General features: G+C 35.6%; 1 protein-coding gene across 1 annotated transcript in view; it reads left to right on the forward strand.

The window, feature by feature from the left end:
• The window catches only part of Adamts19 (ADAM metallopeptidase with thrombospondin type 1 motif, 19), a 247,398-nt gene that overhangs the window by 167,326 nt on the left and 60,558 nt on the right, over positions 1-19,514 (forward strand). Inside the window, exon 15 of the mRNA XM_013025479.1 lies at positions 13,021-13,101. Within this exon, the coding sequence (XP_012880933.1) occupies positions 13,021-13,101 (81 nt within the window). The remainder of the gene's footprint in view (positions 1-13,020; positions 13,102-19,514) is intronic.

The raw sequence follows: 19,514 nt of genomic DNA on the forward strand, positions 1-19,514 counted from the left end.
GAATCAAATATAGTGACAACACTGGTTGTACCATAGGAGAAGAACATACAAAAAAAACAAAAAAATTACATAATACATTATAAATACATTAAAAAGAACAGCAACAAAGATAAAAACCCCTTGTGTCCCTATCATAGGGTTCATTTTGCTTAGCATCATGTTATATGGTCTTATGTACATACCTTTTGAACTCTTCTAGTTCTAGACATGTACTAGTTACTTCAAATAAGGGAAACCATGGGACCTATGTTCCTTTGAGTCTGGCTTACTTCACTTAATAACATTTTTTCCAAGTTTTTCCATTGTATATAAATACCACATTTTCTTGATCCATTCATCTACTGAGGGGCATCTGGTTTGGTTCCATATCTTAGTTATGGTGAACAATGCTGTGATAAATGTAGTTGTGCTGGTAACTTTATTATAGCCTTGTTTGTGGTCCTTTGGGTAAATTCCCAAAAGTGGGATTGCTGGGTCATAGGGGAGCTCTATGTGGAGTATTTTGAGGAACCTCCATACTGCTTTCCAAAGTAGTTGAACAAGTTTACACTCCCACCAAGAATACAGTAGTGTTCCCTTTTGGCCACATCCCCTCCAGCACCTGTTGTTATTAGAGTTCTTGCTGTGTCATGCATTCCCATTTGTCCAATCTTTCTTTGATTTGTTGTGTTTCTGGGTCTTTAGTAAGAAAAGTTCAGCCTGTGCCAAGGAGACCTAGAGTTCACCCTGTTCTTCCTATAATGTTTTCAGGGTGTCTGCTTTGACTACAAGGTCTTTGATCCATTTGGAGTTGATTCTGGTGTAGGGTGATATATGGGAATCTAGCTTTAGTTTTCTATAGGTGTTTAACCAGTTTTTCCAGCACCATTTACTGAAAAGGATGTCTTTCTTCCATTCTAATTTTTTAGCTCCTTTGTCAAAGATTAGGTGGCTATAGGTTGGTGGGTTCATTTCTAGGTCTTCAGTTCTATTCCACTGCTCCTGAGGTCTGTTCTTGTGCCAGTACCAAACTGTTTTGATTACTATGGCTTTGTAGTAGAGTTTGAAGTTTGGTATTGATATTCCTCCAGCACTGTTCTTTGTGCCAAGGATTGTTTTTGCTATTTGGGTTCCATAGAATTTCTGGATTGTTTCTGCTACTTCACTGAAGAATGAGGTTGGTATATTGATAAGTATCACATTGAATTTCTAGATAGCCTTTGGAAGTATTGCCATGTTCATGATGTTAATCGTTTCCATCCAGGACCATGGGAGGTTTTTCTACTTCCTTAGTGCTGCTTTAATTTCTTTTTCAGGATTTTAACGCTTTCATCATAGATATCCTTCACTTCTTTTGTTAACTTAACTCCTAGGTATTTTATTTTTTGTGGAGCTATTACAAAAAGAGTTGCTTTCCTGATTCAGCCATGCACACTTCTCATTATTGATGTACAGATAAGTCATTGATTTTGACCGTTAGTTTTGTATCTTGTTACTTTGCCAAAGTTTCCAATCAGTTCAAGTTTTTTAAATACAAGATCATGTTATCTGCAAAGAGGGAGAATTTTACTTCATCTTTCCCTATTTGGATCCGCTTTATGTTTGCATCTTGTGTTATTGTTCTAGCTAGGCATTCTAATACTAAATTGAAGAGAAGTAGAGAGGTTAGACATCCTTGTCTCATTCCTGAATTTAGATGAAATGGCTTTAGCTTTTCATCATTAAGTTAATGCTGGCTGTAGATTTGTCATACACAGTCTTTATTATATTGAGGAATGTTCCATGAATTCCTAGTTTTTCCACAGCTTTTATCATAAAGGGGTGTTGGATCTTGTCAAAGCTTTTTCTACATCTATTAAGATAATCATGTGGTTCTTATCGGTGCTCTTGTTGATGTGATGAATTATATTACATGATTTCCATATATTGAACCAGATTTGCATCCCTGAAAAGAGTCCTGTTTCATTATGGTGTATGATTTTTTTGATGAGTTCTTGAATTCAAATGGCGAAAATTTTGTTGAGAAGTTTTGCATCAATGTTCATCGATGAAATAGGTCTATAGTTCTCTTTCTTTGATGAGTCCCTATCTGGTTTTGGGATGAGGGTTATGATGGCTTCATAGGAGTTAGGTAGTGAACTTTCACTTTCGATTTCCCTGAAGTGTTGGAGGAGTATTGGTGTGAGTTCTGCTTTGAAGGCCTTGTAGAATCCTGCTGTAACTCTATCTGGTCCTGGGCTTTTCTTGAGGTCTCGTAATGCTGTTTCTCTTTCGATGCTTGATATGGGTCTGTTACATTGGTTTAATTCATCGTGATTTAGTTTTGAAATGTCAATATTTGCTAGAAATTTGTCCATTTCTTCCAGATTCTCAAACTTATTAGCATAAAAGTTTGAAAAGTATTCCCTTATAATGTTCTGAATCTTGGTTGTTTCTGTGGTGATGTTACCATTCTCATCTCTGAGTTTGTTTATATGGGTGTGTTCTCTTCTTTTTCTAATAAGATCTGCTAAGGGTCTGTCAATTTTGTTAATTTTTTTCGAAGAACCAACTGTTTGTTTTGTTGATTCTATGGTGTTTTTGGACTCTAACTCATTTAATTATGATTTAATTTTAATTATTTGTTTCTATCTACTGGATTGGAGTTTAGTTTGTTGCTCATTTTTAAAGAGCTTCTGGTACCTTGTTAAATGTTGGTTTCAATCTCTCCAATTTGTTGATGTAGGAACTCAGAGCTATAAACTTGTCTCTGACTACTGCCTTTTCTGTGTCCAAGAGGAGCTGGTAATTTATGTGTTCATTTTTGTTAAATATCATGAACATTTGAAATTCCTTTCTAAACTCTTCTATGACCCACTGGTTGTTCAACAGTATGTTATTCATCCTCCACGTGTTATAGGATTTTCTTTGGTGGGTTTTGGTGTTGAGTTCTCATTTTATTCCCTTGTCATCTGAGAGAATGGAGGGCATAACTTCAATGTTTCTGAATTTGGACAAGTTTGCTTTGTGACCTAAAATGTGGTCTATTTTGGAAAATGTTCCATGTGCTGCTGAGAAGAACTTTTATCCTGATGCTGCTGGGTGAAATATTCGATAGATGTCTTTTAAGTCTAGTTGATCTATGTCTGAGGTTTCTCTGTTGAGCTTTTGCTAGGCTGACATATCCAGCGGGGATTGTGTTGTGTTAAAGTCCCCAACACTTAATGTCTTTAGATCTATGTGTGATTTTAGGGAAATATTGTTTCTTGGATAAATTTGGGTGCTCTGTTATGTGGTGAATAGATATTTAGAATTGTAATATCCTCCTGAAGGAGAAATCCCTTAATTAATATGTAATGACATTCTTTATCTCTTCTTCCTAATTTTAATTTGAAGCTATTTTATCTGATAGTAGGATTGTAACTCCTTCCTGTTTATGGGGCTGTTTGCTTGGTAGATTTTATTCCAGCCTTTCACTTTCATTATGTTTGCTTTTGTGGGCAAGGTGTGTCTCTTGACAGCAGCAGATAGAAGGATCTTGCTTTTTGATCCAGCTAGTCAATGTCACTTAATTGGAGAGTTAAATCCATTGATATTGAGAGTTAGGACTGAGAGGTGTTTGGTAGTTCCAAATTGGTATTAATCTTCGGTTAGCCTCATCATACTTGCAATATTCCTCTATTAAACTTTGGTTAGCCTCATCATGCTCACACATTTCCCTATCATACAGTGAGACCTTTGCAGGCTTTCAAACTTTTTATTCAGCATGTTTACCAGTAGAGTTTGTAGAGCATTTTGTAAACTCTCCTCTGGGTTATTCATTGACTGCTCTTTTGCCTGATTGTCATCAGAGGGAATTGAAATACCTGGACTTGCCATTTTTCTTGTGTTTCTGCTTGTTCTGCCCATTTGGCTATGATAGCCAAACTGAGGCTGAGCTGTAACACTATTTTAAGGCAAGCATCAACCAGAGCCCTGTAGTTACACAGATTGTTTCATCCAGTCAAAATTGGTACAGATACAATCTACTTCAACAACAAACAGCTCAGTATCAATGGACTAAGAAAAATCAAGGAAGGGGTCAGCAGAACAAGAAATTAATAGTTTTGGGGAGAATTGTGAGAAGAAAATAAGATTGGAGGAATGCAGGGAGGGAAAGTAAGAGAGCGATTCAGAAAAATGGGAGGGATAGCACAAAAGGAGAAGAGAGATAAAGAAAAAGATAATATAAAAATTTAAAAAAATTATGAAATACTTAAAAATTATATAAGTATAAAGAAAGTTCTACAATTAATGGAATGAAGGCTGCAACGTCTTCTTCCCGGGCCTGAGTTACACTTGCTGCTCTTGCTGGGTCTGTGTCAGCATCAAAGATGGGTTTTTTTTCCTGGTGGTGGGGTGGGGCTACCTTCCCATCTCTGCTCCATGAGGAAGAAGTGAGTGTGTACTCACAGTTTTCCTTCGGTTTCCAAGCAGTCCACATCCTTGGTCTGCAACTGTCTGTGGCCAGCCGAAGGAAGATTTATGCTTCTTGTCAGTTCTTGCTGGCAGTGTAGAATCTGCTCACGTACCACCTCTGGCACCTTTGTCCCAGGCTCTCTGTCAATATGTTGGCCAGGGGCAGCAGCCGCTGCCGTGGCTGCTGCCACCTCCAACGAAGGATGCTTGACCCTGTGTCTTTAACTAAGCTGCCTAAATTTTTCCTCTCTGGCCGTGATAATACACTTGGTGTATCTCTCTAGCTTTAGATTTTCCACTGGAATAGATTTTCCACTGGTTTCTATGGGAGAGCTTGCTTAGCCCCCAGCTTCTCTTTGCCATCTTCCTCCGACCCCCTTGGCTCCATTTTCTTATTTTTATTTCTAAAATTTAAGGAAGCAAATATTTGGAAACAGAATATCTAAAATGATACAGCATGATGGAAACCAAAATCAGGCAGGGGGATTCAGAAAATTTCAAAAACAAGCAATGACTATTATAACAAGAATTATTCTCTCTTATTACTTTTAATATGTTTTCATTATTGTTAGTTGTACAAAGGGGTTGCCATTCAACCAGCAGTTTATGAATGTTATGCATCTTGAACAATGTCATGTCTTTCACCATTCTCCCCAATACTCTAAAAACATTCCTTTCCTCAATTTTCTAAATTTCATGGGATACACAATGAATTTTATGACTATATTGGATAGGGGCTATGAGCGTGGATGACTATGAGTAATATGTAGTGTGAACTTCAGCAGATTCACAAGACAGCTACACCTACAACTAATGGCCCACCAATATGCTTTATATGCTGAAGCAAACCTTGTCCATGGTTTCATGAACCTCTTTCCTGGACATGTATCTATTGCATCATCACTTACAACTATTCACCATCACTTATGTGTTTTCATTGCATGTATTAGCATTTTGCTATTTGTGTGTGTGTGTTTGGGCTGATACTGGGGGGTTGAACTCAGAGCCTTGAGATTTCACTTGCCTATTTTACTTGTGGCTGTTACTCTACCACATGCACTACACTTTCAGTTCTGCTTTTTTGCTGGTTAATTGGTGATAAAAGTCTCTTGGATTTTTATGCTCAGGCTAGCTCTGAACTGTAATGCTTAGATCTCAGCTCCCAGGTAGCTAGGATTGTAGAGTACTAATACATTTTCCTATTTTTAAACTGTTTGCTTGCTTAAAAAAATATTTAAAACCCTGATAACTAAAATACACAGTTACAATGCAATGAACAACCATTTGTGTTTTAGTAATTAAGAAAACTGAGTTTGTTATACATGGAGTACTTTAAAAAGAAATTGAGACACTAGGCTCAGCAGAATAAAAGATAAGTGAGATTAAGAATTTACCACCCAAAACAACAAAGACCTAGACTAAAACCCAAATATAAATCTCAGTCTCCGAAGTTGTGTAAAACGTGCAGTCCATTGGCACTTATTCAGAAAGACACACTTAGTTGAAACATGTACTCAACTAAAAGTGTAATTCTAATAGCCACTGTGATAAGAGAGCTTTTTTTATTTAAATGTAGAAGTACAAATGAAATCTGAGAGGCAGAAGAAGCATAAAGATAAAAATTTGAAGAGTATTTTGCATAGTTAATATAAGAATGTAAACAGTTTAGTGGGGAATATAATATATATATTGAACACTGACATCTTTATTTTTTTTTTGGTTTTTTAAAAATTTCTCTAGGGCTGGGAATGTGACTGGTAGAGTACTTGCCTACTATGCATTAAGCCTTGGGTTCAATTCTTCAGTACCATATCGACAGAAAAGGCCAGAAGTGGTGGTATGGCTCAAGTGGTAGAGCACTAGCCTTGAGTAAAATAAGCTCAGGGACAGTGCCCAGGCCCTGAGTTTAAGTCCCAGGACTGGCAAGAAAAAAAATCTCTATTGTTATTTTAAAGATGTTATACAGAGAGGTTACAGTTTCTTTTTGATCATTGTGACCCCTTCCCTGGCTCTCTCCCAGTTTTTCCCTCTGGTCCCCACACACAAGTTGTATAATTCCTTTTCAACATAGTGTCTACTGAGTATTACTGTGGCATTTGTTCACCTTTTGTACCACCATTTCTGTGCCCTCCTTGCCCTCCCAAAGACAGAAAAATGAACTAAAAAGACAAAAACATGAACAAATAAAAAAAGACTCTCTTATTTCCACTTCCTGGAGTTCATTTAGATAAATATTATTTTATATGATCAGATGCACATAGCTATTGAGCCTGTGATCCTGTCCTAAGAATATCCTCCCTTGGTCTCATTCTGTGTAATGTATATTAAAAATAAGTACACCGACATCTTTATCTTAATTGTAATAACACTTGAGTTTCCCGTTGCAATGCAAAACCCGGAAGAGAATGAAGATCAGGAGGATTTCATTTGGCCATCCTGGGCAAAAAGTTAATGAAATTCCTTCTCAACAATAAAGCAGAAACCAATGTACCATCACTTTAATCCCAACTACATGGGAAATGTATATAATAGGATGGTGGTCTAAGACAAAAATCGATGAGATGCAATCTGTAAAATAATGTGGTAAAAATCAAACAACAACAACAAAAGATGTAAGAGAGGGACATGAAGTGGGATAGTACAAGTGGTTGAGGGTCTGCCTAGCAAATTCAAGGCTTTGAGTTGAAATTCTACTACCCCCCCCCCCAATTCAGTTGTTTTACCTTCTGGCTGCAGTTATGTGGATACATGTTTTCTCTGTGGTGTTTATTGAACTCCCTTTATTTTATTTTATTCCACTTTAAAATCTACTTTTGGTTTAGTGTCCATGGGTTATGTTGAGGGGTTTTGTTACTAGAAAAATACGTGAGGTACCTAAGATATTAGGAACCTCAGAACTGGTGATGTCTTTTTTTTTTTCCTCACAACTCTTCCACATTGCTCCCAAGAAAGAATTCTTTGGCTTTAAATCAAATGTTCCACAGTGTGTTGACCCTGTCTGTGCAGCCTCACTTTACATCAAGGTCCCCTTCTTTCTTTAAGTTGTAGTAAAACGATTTTTTACAATTGCTCAATCTGGCCATGCCTCTCATAGTACCTCATTTTGAAAATGTGGACCTATCCACTTTCTCTTAGCTTTACTGGGTGAATTCCTGGATACCATGTAGTTCATCTGTTCTCTTCTGTTGCAGAGTGATCCCTGAACAAACTTTTCTTCATATCCCTTATGGCCACATCATAGATGATGATCACACTTGTGTACACATGGTGTACCTCTGATCACAGTGACAACTTTATATTTCATTCCCCACTAAATTTTTGAGTACAATAAAAAAAGCATCAACACCATTTTTTTCAATTACCAGCTTTGTGTGACTCTTCTACTATCTGTTAATTAAATTTTTCATGAATCATTTCATCATTTAGGACTTCAAAAAGAAAGTTGCTCGAGTCATTAATTCTATAATGGGCTCCATGTTCTTTTGGCTGTAGGAATGTTATATTCATTTATCTTGAGACTATCTTTTCCCTATAGTTATGAACTTCCTAGAATTTCTTGAAGGATTTGCAGGCTTTTTAGAGGCAGTTGGTCATGCCCACTGCATGTTGCTACATGTTATATACTGACAAATGTGGCTGGTTTTCAGTTCCTGTGTTCTGTTTAGATTTTTGTTGGAGCTAGGACATAAACTTGAGAAGTTCTCTTGTATCTAAGTTACATCTATTATATATTAAATATAACATGCTTAGCCAAACAAAAATTTCTCAGAGGACTAAAAAGTAAACTATATTTGGGCAATTAAGAAACTATATAGTTATAGTACCTACCAAGAAGAAAGAATGGATCAAATGTGTTTTTCTTGGTAAAGTCTACTTTGTTAAGTGAAAAAGAAAATCCAATAAATAATGCAAAAATTAAGAAAAGTAAGGGAAGAGCTGGATTGAGAGGGATAGGTAAGAATGTTGAAAGGGGTGATAATGATCATGACACATTGTATTTGAAAACTTCTCTTTTGGATAACACTTTCTATAACTAAAGATCATAAAACTATTTTTTAAAAATTCATTATGTTAGGAAGATGTGTTCTGACAGCGCTTGGTTGATTGTTACAGAAGTCGTGGAGACACAAGCTCACCAATTCCATTATTTAAGATAATAGTGGTATGTCACAGTAGGAAGTGAATAGTGGAATCAGAGCTGAGTTCAAATCTTAGTGGAGATAATTACTGATGTTTAGTGTTTAAAATATATTTTTTCCATTGGGCACCAATGGCTTGCACCTATAACCCTAGCTATTCAGGTGACCAAATCTGAGGATTATGATTTGATGCCAGCCTGGACAGGACAGTCCATGAGACTCTTATCTTCAATTAGGGCCCACAAAAAAAATGAAAGAAAGAAAAAACTGAAAGTGGAGCTGTGTCTAAAGTGGTAGAGTACCTGCCTTGAGAAACAAAAGCTCAGGGATCACTCCCTGAGTTCAAGCTGTAGGACCAGCAAAGAAAAAACAACAACAACATATTTTTCTTTTCTTTTTGGGGGGGGAGGGGTCCAGTCGTGGGGCCTGAACTCTGGGTCTGGGCGCTGTCCCTCAGCTCTTCAGCTCAAGGTTAGTGCTCTACCACTTGAGCCATAGCCAGCTTTTTTCTTTCTGCTTATGTGGTGCTGAGGAATCGAACCCAGGGCCTCAGGCATGCAAGGCAAGCACTCTACCACTGAGCCACCTTCCCAGCCCCCAACATATTTTTCTTTGCCATTACTTTCACATGTGAAATGAGAAATATGATATAGGTTAATAAATACCTCTTGTTTAAAAAGCTTAGAATCAAAATATTTCAGATTTCAGAGTTTTATGGGGTATTATTTTGGGGGGCAGTATATTTGAATAGAGTTTACCAACTCAGTATCCTCGATTTGAAAATCTAACGTCCATAATTTCATATGAGGGATTGTGACCTGTATGGTATCATTATAGTTAAATAGAATAATTTATATAGCGTAATGGTTTTACTGAATGGTGTGTTGTACTTGTTAAAGTAGCATTTATTCATTATTAGTACCAAGAACATTGTTACTAGTTTTAAAGATGGCTTATTCAGAATAATATATCTGAGTGTAAAATAAGAAGCTTTGTGCAAGACAAACTTGTGTGTTGTATAAAACATGAAGTTGTGACAATGGTGTCATGGCCTTCTTGTTCCAACTTCTAAGCTAGTCAATAGCCACTCTTCTGTTTTTTAAAATGTACATTCTCAATTGTGCTACATAGTTTTGTTACAAAATATCTAACCTCCAGCCAATGGTTTTCTCTCTTCACATGTCTGGGTACAATATTTTCTCCATCTTACCCATTTTTTAGACAGTCTAACCTTCTTGTCCTATAAACCATCCCAACCATATAGTATAGAATTGGCCAAGATATAACATAAAGATTGATAGGTGTATTGCTGTAATATACAATACAGTTTTAAGCCTCTGTGAATCTTAAATGAGAATATTCACATACTGTCTCTGCTTTGTCCTAGCTGCTCTTTTTTTCTTACCATGCTGATATTTGGTATTTTCTCCAAACACATCACTGAATGTATTTGCTCAAAGATTGGCAGTCACCTTCTGAATGCAATACATTTCTCTATTACAATTAAATAAGCAGTTGACCCCAATATCAAATGAAAGCAAATCTCCCTTTCTTATGAATATGTCTTTTTAGTCCTATATTCTTACCCAGTTTCTGTCTTGTCCTTAGAAGTCTATGACTATCACAAAGTTCATATTCTTGACTTCTTTCTCATTTTCTCCATAGCTATTTTAACTCATGATTTAAGTTACTGTAGGGAAATTTTTCAAAAGCTCATGGATATCCTGACCTTTCTCTAGAGTTCTAGGTGTTTAGAAGTCTTACAAGTTAACAAGTTCCTTATCAAATTAGTAACTTCAAATAGATAAATTTATTCTCCTGAGAATGTATTTAAACTCTACTTAGCAGGGACACCCTGTTAACACTTTCCCACTCCATTTTTCTAGCAGTCTTCTATATATAGTGATCTTTTTCTGTATTGATCTAAACCTTAACACATTCTCCAGAGACAGTTTGTCCATTTACTCCTTTTGCTGAAGCATCCTTTGGTTTACACCACTTGTTCTCTTTACAGGATCACTGTGATTCTGCTAATATCACTGGTTTTCAAATGTGAAAAGTCTAAATTCATACAAAATTATGAGTACGAATATCCTAGTTTACATTCTTTGGCAATGAATTAATGGTATTTTTATATATTATCTTTCTAACATCTTTTTCAGTTTTATTTAACTCATATTTACATAATATATGCCTTCTTTTTCTTTTTCATTATAAACTCATAGAGGGCAAATGCCATCTTACTTTATTTCCATGTAAAAAATCCTAATTTGTTTCTATTTTCACTTCCAAAGCTCACAAAACCAAATCACAGCACTTTTATATTTGGCACTACTGAGAGGAGTTAGATATTACAGAGAACAGACAACCCAATGATTAGAGTGTGTGTGTGTGTGTGTGTGTGTGTGTGCTCACGTGTGTGTACGTGTGCTCTTACTGAAGCTTGAACTCAGGACCTAAGTGCTTTTCCTTAAGCTTTTTCCCTCTAAATTTGAGCCACAGCCCCACTTTCAGTTTTTTGGTGGTTAAGGAGGCTCATAGACTTTCCTGCCTGAGCTGGCTTCAATCTTTGATCATAGATCTCAGCTTCCTGAGTAGCTAGTTTTACAAGCATGAACCACTGACACCCATCCATTGGTTAATTAAATAAGCAGCATTCTTGAATGGAAACTATGATGCAGAAATCACATGCCTTTAATTTCAGTCTTTCCCACCATCTGGGGCTACCTACTACATAAGAAAACTAAATATTTTTGAAGAATTGAGTAATTTGTAAATAGAAGACAAAGTTGGAATTAGCTCTTGTGCTTTTTTAAAAAGCTTTAAATCAGACTTATATCAGATATATGGATCTACATAAAATACTAAAAGAATATTATTTTAGTGCAATTTTAGAATATAACTATTTAAATTGGCACCTGCTCTTCCACTGCTGTTTGTTAAATGAAACATTGATCGCCTCTTTCTTGAACTTTCTCTCATCTTACTACACTTTATCTTATCTTAAATATTATATCCCTAAACCCTACTGTAAAATTTTGTCATAAAAATTATGTCCTGTATTTAGCTGTCTGATAGCCTGACAGCTGGGAGATGATACTAGATTTTATTCTGACATTCACTTGTCTCTAGCTCCATTTTCTAAACTTTTTGTTTCTCTCTCCATAGAAAACTTGAACTCTCTTTCCCAAGCTTAACCTACTTTAGGGATTGGCCCTCACTCACTGTATTCTTTCTAGTTGTTTCCTTCTTTTCCTGCAATTTCTCACTTGAAAAAGTTCCCAGAGAAAAACGAGGTTATTTGTCTTCTTCTACAATTCACATTTAAAAAAATATATTTTTATTATCTTTAAGTAGTTGTACAAAGGAATTGCCGTTCAATAAAGCAGTTTTTTAAAATTTAATTTTATGTCAAGGTGATGTACAGAGGAGTTACAGTTATATAAATAAGGTAGTAAGTACATTTCTCGTCAAACTTGTTACCCCCTCCCTCATTTTTTCCCGGTTTCTCTCCTCCCCCAAAGTAGTACAGTTCATTTCCAACATATTGTCTTGTGAGGATCACTGTTGCATTGGTTTGCCCTTTGTCCTTTTTCTCACCACTTTGTTGTTCCCTTTCCCTTCACTAATTCAGATAAATGTATATACTATACCCAGGGTATCAAAATCAAATACAGTGATAACAGGGGATAAACGATAGGGGAAAAAGTACAAAAAATAAGAAATCATATCTTACATTAGAAACAACGAAGAAAATCTTCTTGTTTTTGTATACAATGTGTTCATCAAAGTCTTCCATTTCAACATTCTCACCTATCTCTTCCAACCCATCACTTTTCTTAAATTTTGTAGGCTATATATTGAATTTTTTTACTGCATTCTTCCCATCTTCTTCACTAGAGTTTACTTATTTTGTTTCTGTGATTTATTTATTGTGTTTTTTTTCAGTTTACTTTTTTAAAATTTTTTCCTCTCCTCACAATTTCAAAGAGCTTGTCTATGTAAAATTCAATTACCTATTCATCCTCAAAGGAGCTCTAATTGCAATGTCTTTCCAAGAAGCATCTTCACTTGAAATCTTCACAGTTTTTTTTATTATTTTTTATTTTTGTCAGTCATAGGGCTTGAACTCTCGGCCTGGTCACTGTCCCTGAATTCTTCAGCTCAAGGCTAGCGCTCTACCACTTAAGCCACAGACCACTTCCAGTTTTCTGGTGGTTAATTGGAGATGAGAGTCTCATGGACTGAACTTATATCCTCACAACTCAGCCTCCTGAGTAACTAGGATTACAGGCGTGAGCCACAGGCCCCTAGCTTCACAATTTTTATAATAAAAGTTTTTATTTCATAGCCATTGAATTATTATGGTTGTAACTAAAACCAGAGTTTAAAAAGGTAAGTCAATTAAGCAAAAAAGACTTTATAAGAACTCCAGATTAACTTCATGTTTTCTTAACTCTTACAGGTTATGTGGAAGTGTTGGTGATACCTGCGGGAGCAAGGAGCATCAAAGTTGTAGAAGAAAAGCCGGCACATAGCTATTTAGGTAACCTGAGTTACAGACAGACAGTTCAAGTATGATTCCCATTCTATGGCCTGGGCGTTTTATGAGGGGAGGAATTCAGCCTGTTTCATTTCCTGGACTTTCCAAGGAAGCACCTCTTACTACACTGATAGAGACTAAGTGTTTCTTGCCTTCTCTCCCAATGATGTATCAGGAGCAAAAGCAATCTGGTCTATCAGTATGTTGGATTTTTATGTAAGGGAAGGTATAAATTATTAACTTATAACATAACAACTCCATAGATTACTTCGGCCTATTTTATTTCAGGTATATACATATACAGGATATAATTCATTAATCCATTCAGTTCATATACATGTATATGTGCATAAATATATTAATGCTATGTGTCAGTGCATGTGTATGTTTATGGGAAAAAGATTATTTAAGAATTAGGAACTCTTCTGGTATGAAAAAAAAATCATATACTAAAGACACTTCACTTACAATGGGAAAATGCTTTATTTCTGCACCTCACTGATGAAGAAAGTGTCCTTTAAATATTTTTTGTGAGAAAGTGAGAATAGGCTATTTTATTAACTTTAATTATTGTCAAATTACTCATTGTCATGTATTATTTTAATTATTATTTTAAATACATTAAAGAAAATACTTATTTATCCAAATATATTTGCTTATATATTAAAGTTTCAAGCTAGTCAGGGATGCCAGTGTCAAATATGATCAGATAAAAGAAAGGAGAAAACATTCTCTCAGAATTTAAACACTATATATGAATTACCTATTTAAAATGCCCCCAAGAAACTTTGCATCAGTGGCTCATGCCTATATTCCTAACTACTCAGGAGGCTGAGATCTGAGGATTGCAATTTGAAGCCAGCCCAGGTAGGAAAGCCTGTGAAATTCTTAGCTCCAGTTAAGTACCAAAAAAAAAAGAAAAGCTGGAAGTGGAGCTATAGCTCAAGTGGTAGACTGCTATACTTGGGCAAAAAGCTCAGAGACAATGCCCAGGCCTGGAGTTTATGCCCCATGACCGGAGGTGTGGGGAGGGGAAGCCCTCATGAATTTTCTCCATCAGAAAAATTATATCTTTGTTGCTGTTCCTCAAGTGAGTAATAAATGTCCCATTAGGAAATTTGTTTAATGAAAAACAATCTATCCTAAGTAATTCTACCTGCAATATAGAAAACAGTTTAGCCTTGTACTGAATTAGAATTTCTTAAGGATTTATTTTCTAGGAGTAGGGAAATTTGAGGAAAAAGATTCTAAAGAAATCTTTTATTATATGATATAGTTACTAGTTTGTAATTACCAATATATCAATCTGATCTGCTTTACATATCATGGATTTTTAAATGTGTTTTAATGGAGTAGATCATTCCAGATTCAATTGTTTTAATGATCCAATATTAAATTTTTGAAGACAATGAACACTAGATGATACATTAATTTAATAACATTATTGACTACTGAATTTGGATATGCTTTATTTCTTCCAAGCTCTAAAAGAATACAGATGCTTCAAGTGGAGCAACTTTTATGTTTTAAGAGATTGATTAATGTAGCTAAACCAACCAGCTGCTTTTACAAACAGGGCAGCACCATGTGCCTGCACTTCCTTACCTTCTATTCTTTCAACCAATCCAACTTGGTTTTCTGTCTCCCTGAACAGGCATTGAGTTTTTTGTTTGTTTGTTTTTTGTTTTTAGGTCAGCAATCCTTTCTTTGATGATAAATTAATAGTCACCAAGGTCCAGCATGTTACTTGACCTATAGGCAGCATTAATATCCACTGACATCTTCTTAGCTCATTAGACAGCTTCTTTGTTGTCTCCTTTCCTTCACCCAATGCCCTCTTGGTCTCTGTTGATAGCCCTCAAACTCCTTGTAGTCTCCACATATTCCCATTGGGTAAGGATTGGGCTCAGGCCTTCTTGCTTTTTCACCTTCTTACTTTCACCTTCCTAGGGAATCTCATCTTACCTTTACATGACTATATTATAAATCATTCATTTATATGATTACAATGTCAAATGTCTTGTAGACACTTCAGAAAAAAGAAGCCCAAAATCAGAAGTCTAGGATAAAAATGCATTCTTCCCTTTTACCCCTACCCATGTTTTAGGGTAGTGTTATGGTGTTACTGGCCTGTGGCTTTCTAACAACTGCCATGGACTTGGATGTTAAAAACAACAATAAATATATTCCTTATAGACAAGAAATCCCAAATCTGTTTCTGTGTCTTTATAGCCACATTATTTCTGGAGACACTGACTCTTCTATGTCAAATCTGTCTCATTCTCCCACTTATAAAGTTATGCATCACTGTATATAGGAACCTACTGTAAAACCCCAGGTAGTTTGCCATCACCCTTAACTAATATTTACAAATTCTTTCCTTCATTCCTTCTTCCTTCATTCATTCCCTCCCTTCTCTTTCTTTCTTCAATGTCTTCATCCATTCAGACTTCAGGTTACTATGGCAAAAATACCATACAGTGGATAGATTCAAAGTAACAGAAATTTCATAGTTTTGCAGGCTGGAAAATATTAAGATCCTGATGGATTTTCTGTTTAGTGAGGGCCTTTTTCCAGATTCTGTGTTCTCACATGGTAGAAGGGGTGAGCTAATTCTTTGGGACTCTTTCCTAAGAGCATTGATCAAAAGTTTTTCACAACATTAACTTGGGGGATACAATTTCCATCTCAGGATTGTTTGAGTGCACAAATATTCACATCAGAAATAGCATTCATAGGTTCCAGGGACTAAAATATGTCTAATTTTCCTTAGTAATATATTAAATATTACACATATCATATAAAACTTGCAATTACATTTTTTTGTCCTGGGGCTTGGCAACAAGGCCTAGACATGATCTCTGAGATCAGACTTAGTGCTCTTCCCCTTGGACCAGAGTTCTTTCTGCTTTTTAGTGATTAATTGGAGACAAGAGGCTTAGAAACATTCTTGTATGCACTGGAATCAAACCATGATCCTCAGATCTCAGTCTTCTGAATAAGTAGGATTATAGGCTTGAGTCACCAGTACCTGGTCATTTAAATTATTTTTATGTGCAGTAAGTTCCATGGCATTGAATACAAATCTCAATAATATTGTAGATATGTAGAAGTCCCCTGTGATTCATGTGGAATTTCAAATGACCCTGAATGATCAGACCAAACCTGAGAAAGCAGAACAGAATTGGATCATTCACACCTCCTAATTCAAACACAGCACTGATGCAGGGTCATAAACACAGATAAGCACACTAATGACATACAACAGAACCCAGAAATAAACCTTTGCATATTTTAATGACTTTTGACAAAGATACAAAGATAACTCAGTAGAGAATGTTCAGTGTTTTCTCCAATAATACTGAAGAAAGACATTGGAGAAAAATGAAGTTGGACCCTTGTCTAAAACCGTGTCGAACTACTCTTGGGTCCAAGGCTTTTATTTGATTTGTGATTCAATTCTATTACTCATTGTAGTTATACTTAGAATTTCTATTTTTTGGGGGATTCAATCTTAGTATGTTGTGTATTTTTGTGTATCCATTTACCTAGTTTTTCAAATTTATTTTCACAAGCTTGCTCACAGTACTCACTTATAATTTTTCTGTAGTACTAGCTATAATGTGTTCATTGTTACATCCAATCAGTAATTTTAGCTGGCCATCACTCTTTCCTGTCCTCAGCTTTTCCTTTAGGAAGCTGAAGCCCGATAAACTTATGTATTCTTTTAAAGAGCCATCTTTAGGTTTTTTTTCCTATTGATTTTCATTTGTCTCTGATCTGATCTTATTTCTTTCCCTCTACTAATTTTAGATTTATTTTATTCTATTTTTTCTTCTTCCTTAAATTGTAAACTTTGTTAATTTGAAGTAGTTCTTATTTTTATTGTGTTAAGGGAATACATTTCTTCTTTAACAGGACATTTACTATGTTTCTCCTAAGTTTTCGTATGTTGAATCTCAGTTTCATTTGCCTAGAAATTTTTTTAAATTTCTTCTGTGATTCCTCGCCCCTTTGGTAGATTACTTTTTTTGATACATTTTTTCTAAAAACTTGTAAATTTTCACATATGTATATATATGAAATGTATATATATATGTATGTATGTGAAATATGTATGCATATGCATGTATATATGTATATATGAAGTATACATGTGTATATATGCATATGTATGAAATATATGTACATATGTATATATAAATATATGTGAAATATGTATATTTCATATACACACATATATATTTTATATTCAGCCTATTCCAGCCACTAATTTCAGTTGTTTTTGTTAAAAATGAGAGTCTTCCTTGGTCTTTCACTCTCTTTATCATCCTAACATTAGCAAATCTGTCAGGAATTTAAAATTATTTTTTAATCTCCATAAACACCATGACCTCCAATCAATTCACACCATTATATTGACTCTTTTTATTTTTTCTATAGTGCTTATCAATGTTAAAATTTCTTTCTTGTTTGAAGACTTACTTGTAACTTAGTGCTTTATCTACAGTAAATAACACAAAGTTGGTTCACAGGAAATATCAACAGTTCCAATGAATTTTATTCAAGAGTGATCAATTTATTACATGGAGCAATGAAGAAAAATACAAATTATGAACAGATTTATGAACAGTTTTCTTTTCCAGTGTGCCTCTAGTACTACTAATTTTGCTTTCTTTCCATGCTACTGCTCTCTAAACTCAAATATCTAATCAATTTTTCTACTCAAGGCTGGTGTTCTACCACTTAAGTTACATCTTTACTTCCTGCATTTCTTATGGTTAATTAAAGATAAGTGTCTCCTGCCTGGTCCTGCTTTGAACCTTGATCTTAGGATCTCAATCTCCTCAGTAGCTAGGCTTACAGGCATGGATCACCAGCACCAATTAAGTGTGTAGCTTTAATTACTGTCAGTTTTTCCTTTTGCCCAGCTTTAGACTTAAGGTTAGTAAGGTGCCAAGATGTTGATACTATTATTATTATTATTATTAATTATTATATGTTTGAAAAAAGGTATGACTGAGCCAGGCTGGTGAGACAGGCAAACACTGTGATTGCTGTGAGGCTCCTCCAGCAAAATGGAACAGCCTTTTGCTAAGCTGAGAGACTAGTGCTAAAGAAACTCAGAGAACACTTAAGGGGAACTCAAAAAAAGCATCCTGTTAGCTTTTGCTTGCCTCCTCACTGGGGCCTGTGGGGATCTAGAGGTCATCCAGGGTCTGGCTACCCGCTTTGGGTTGACAGAGTAACAAGGCACCAGGATGGGCTATGGCCTGGCCACCAGCCTGGTGAACAGCTTTTAAATTTTTTATGTATTTTTTTATGTTTTTCATTGTAAAGATACTGTACAGAGGGGTTACAGTTACACGAGTAAGATAATGAGTACCTTTCCTATAGAGCATTGTTACCTCCTCCTTTGTTTTTCCCTTACCATCCCTTTCCTCCCCCACTCCCCAACTTCCCCCCACCCCCACCCAAGTTGTAAAGTTCGTTTTTCAACATAGTGTCTTGTCATTGTTACAACAGTTCAGCCTGTATCCTTATTTCAGCATTTTGTTATTTCTCTTCCCTCCCCCAAATTAGAAAAATGTATATACAAGGTTCAGGGCACCAACATCCAATACAGTGAAAACAGGGGTTATACCGTAGGGAGGAACATACAAGAGAAACAAAAAATCACATAGTACATTATAAATACGTTAAAAACAATAACAAGAAAGAAAAAACCACTTGTGTCCCAATCTTGTGGTTCATTTCACTTAACATCATCTTATATGATCATATGTTCATAGCTTTTGACCTCTTCTGCTTGTCCTAGTAATATATGCTACTTATTGCAAATAAGGGAAACCATGGGACCTTTGTTTCTTTGGGCCTGGCTTACTTCAAGCTTTTTATGTTTTTTTAATCTCAATTTTTAAATATACATGTGTGTGCATGTGTATGTGTACACACTAGTTGTCTTGTGTATTTTGAGCAGTATTTTCCACATCTGCATTAAACATGGGAATATATACGTAGAGGTTCTTTTTTATTTTAGTCATTGATACCTTCAAAAAATACTTTTCACAAACTTTGTAAAATGTTTTGGCTTAAAAATCAACATACAAATATCAGCAATTTTTCTGTATAGCAAACACTTTGAGAAGGATATTAGGCAAATAATCCCTCCGAAAAAAAAATTTTATTGTGAAAATACTGTACAGAGGGGTTACTATTACATGGGCAAGATAATGAGTACATTTCTTATCAAGCATTGCAGCCTCCTCCTTTGTTTCCCCTTTCCATCCTTCTCCCCCACCCCCCCACACAATCCTCCCCGCCCACCCCCCACCAAAGTTGTAAAGTTTGCTTTCGACATAACGACTTGTACATCTCATTGTTGCAATGGGTCCACCTGTATCCCTATTTAAATG

Source organism: Dipodomys ordii, unplaced genomic scaffold (genome assembly GCF_000151885.1).
Source record: "Dipodomys ordii isolate 6190 unplaced genomic scaffold, Dord_2.0 Scaffold85, whole genome shotgun sequence".
In the NCBI taxonomy this organism is placed as follows: domain Eukaryota; kingdom Metazoa; phylum Chordata; class Mammalia; order Rodentia; family Heteromyidae; genus Dipodomys; species Dipodomys ordii.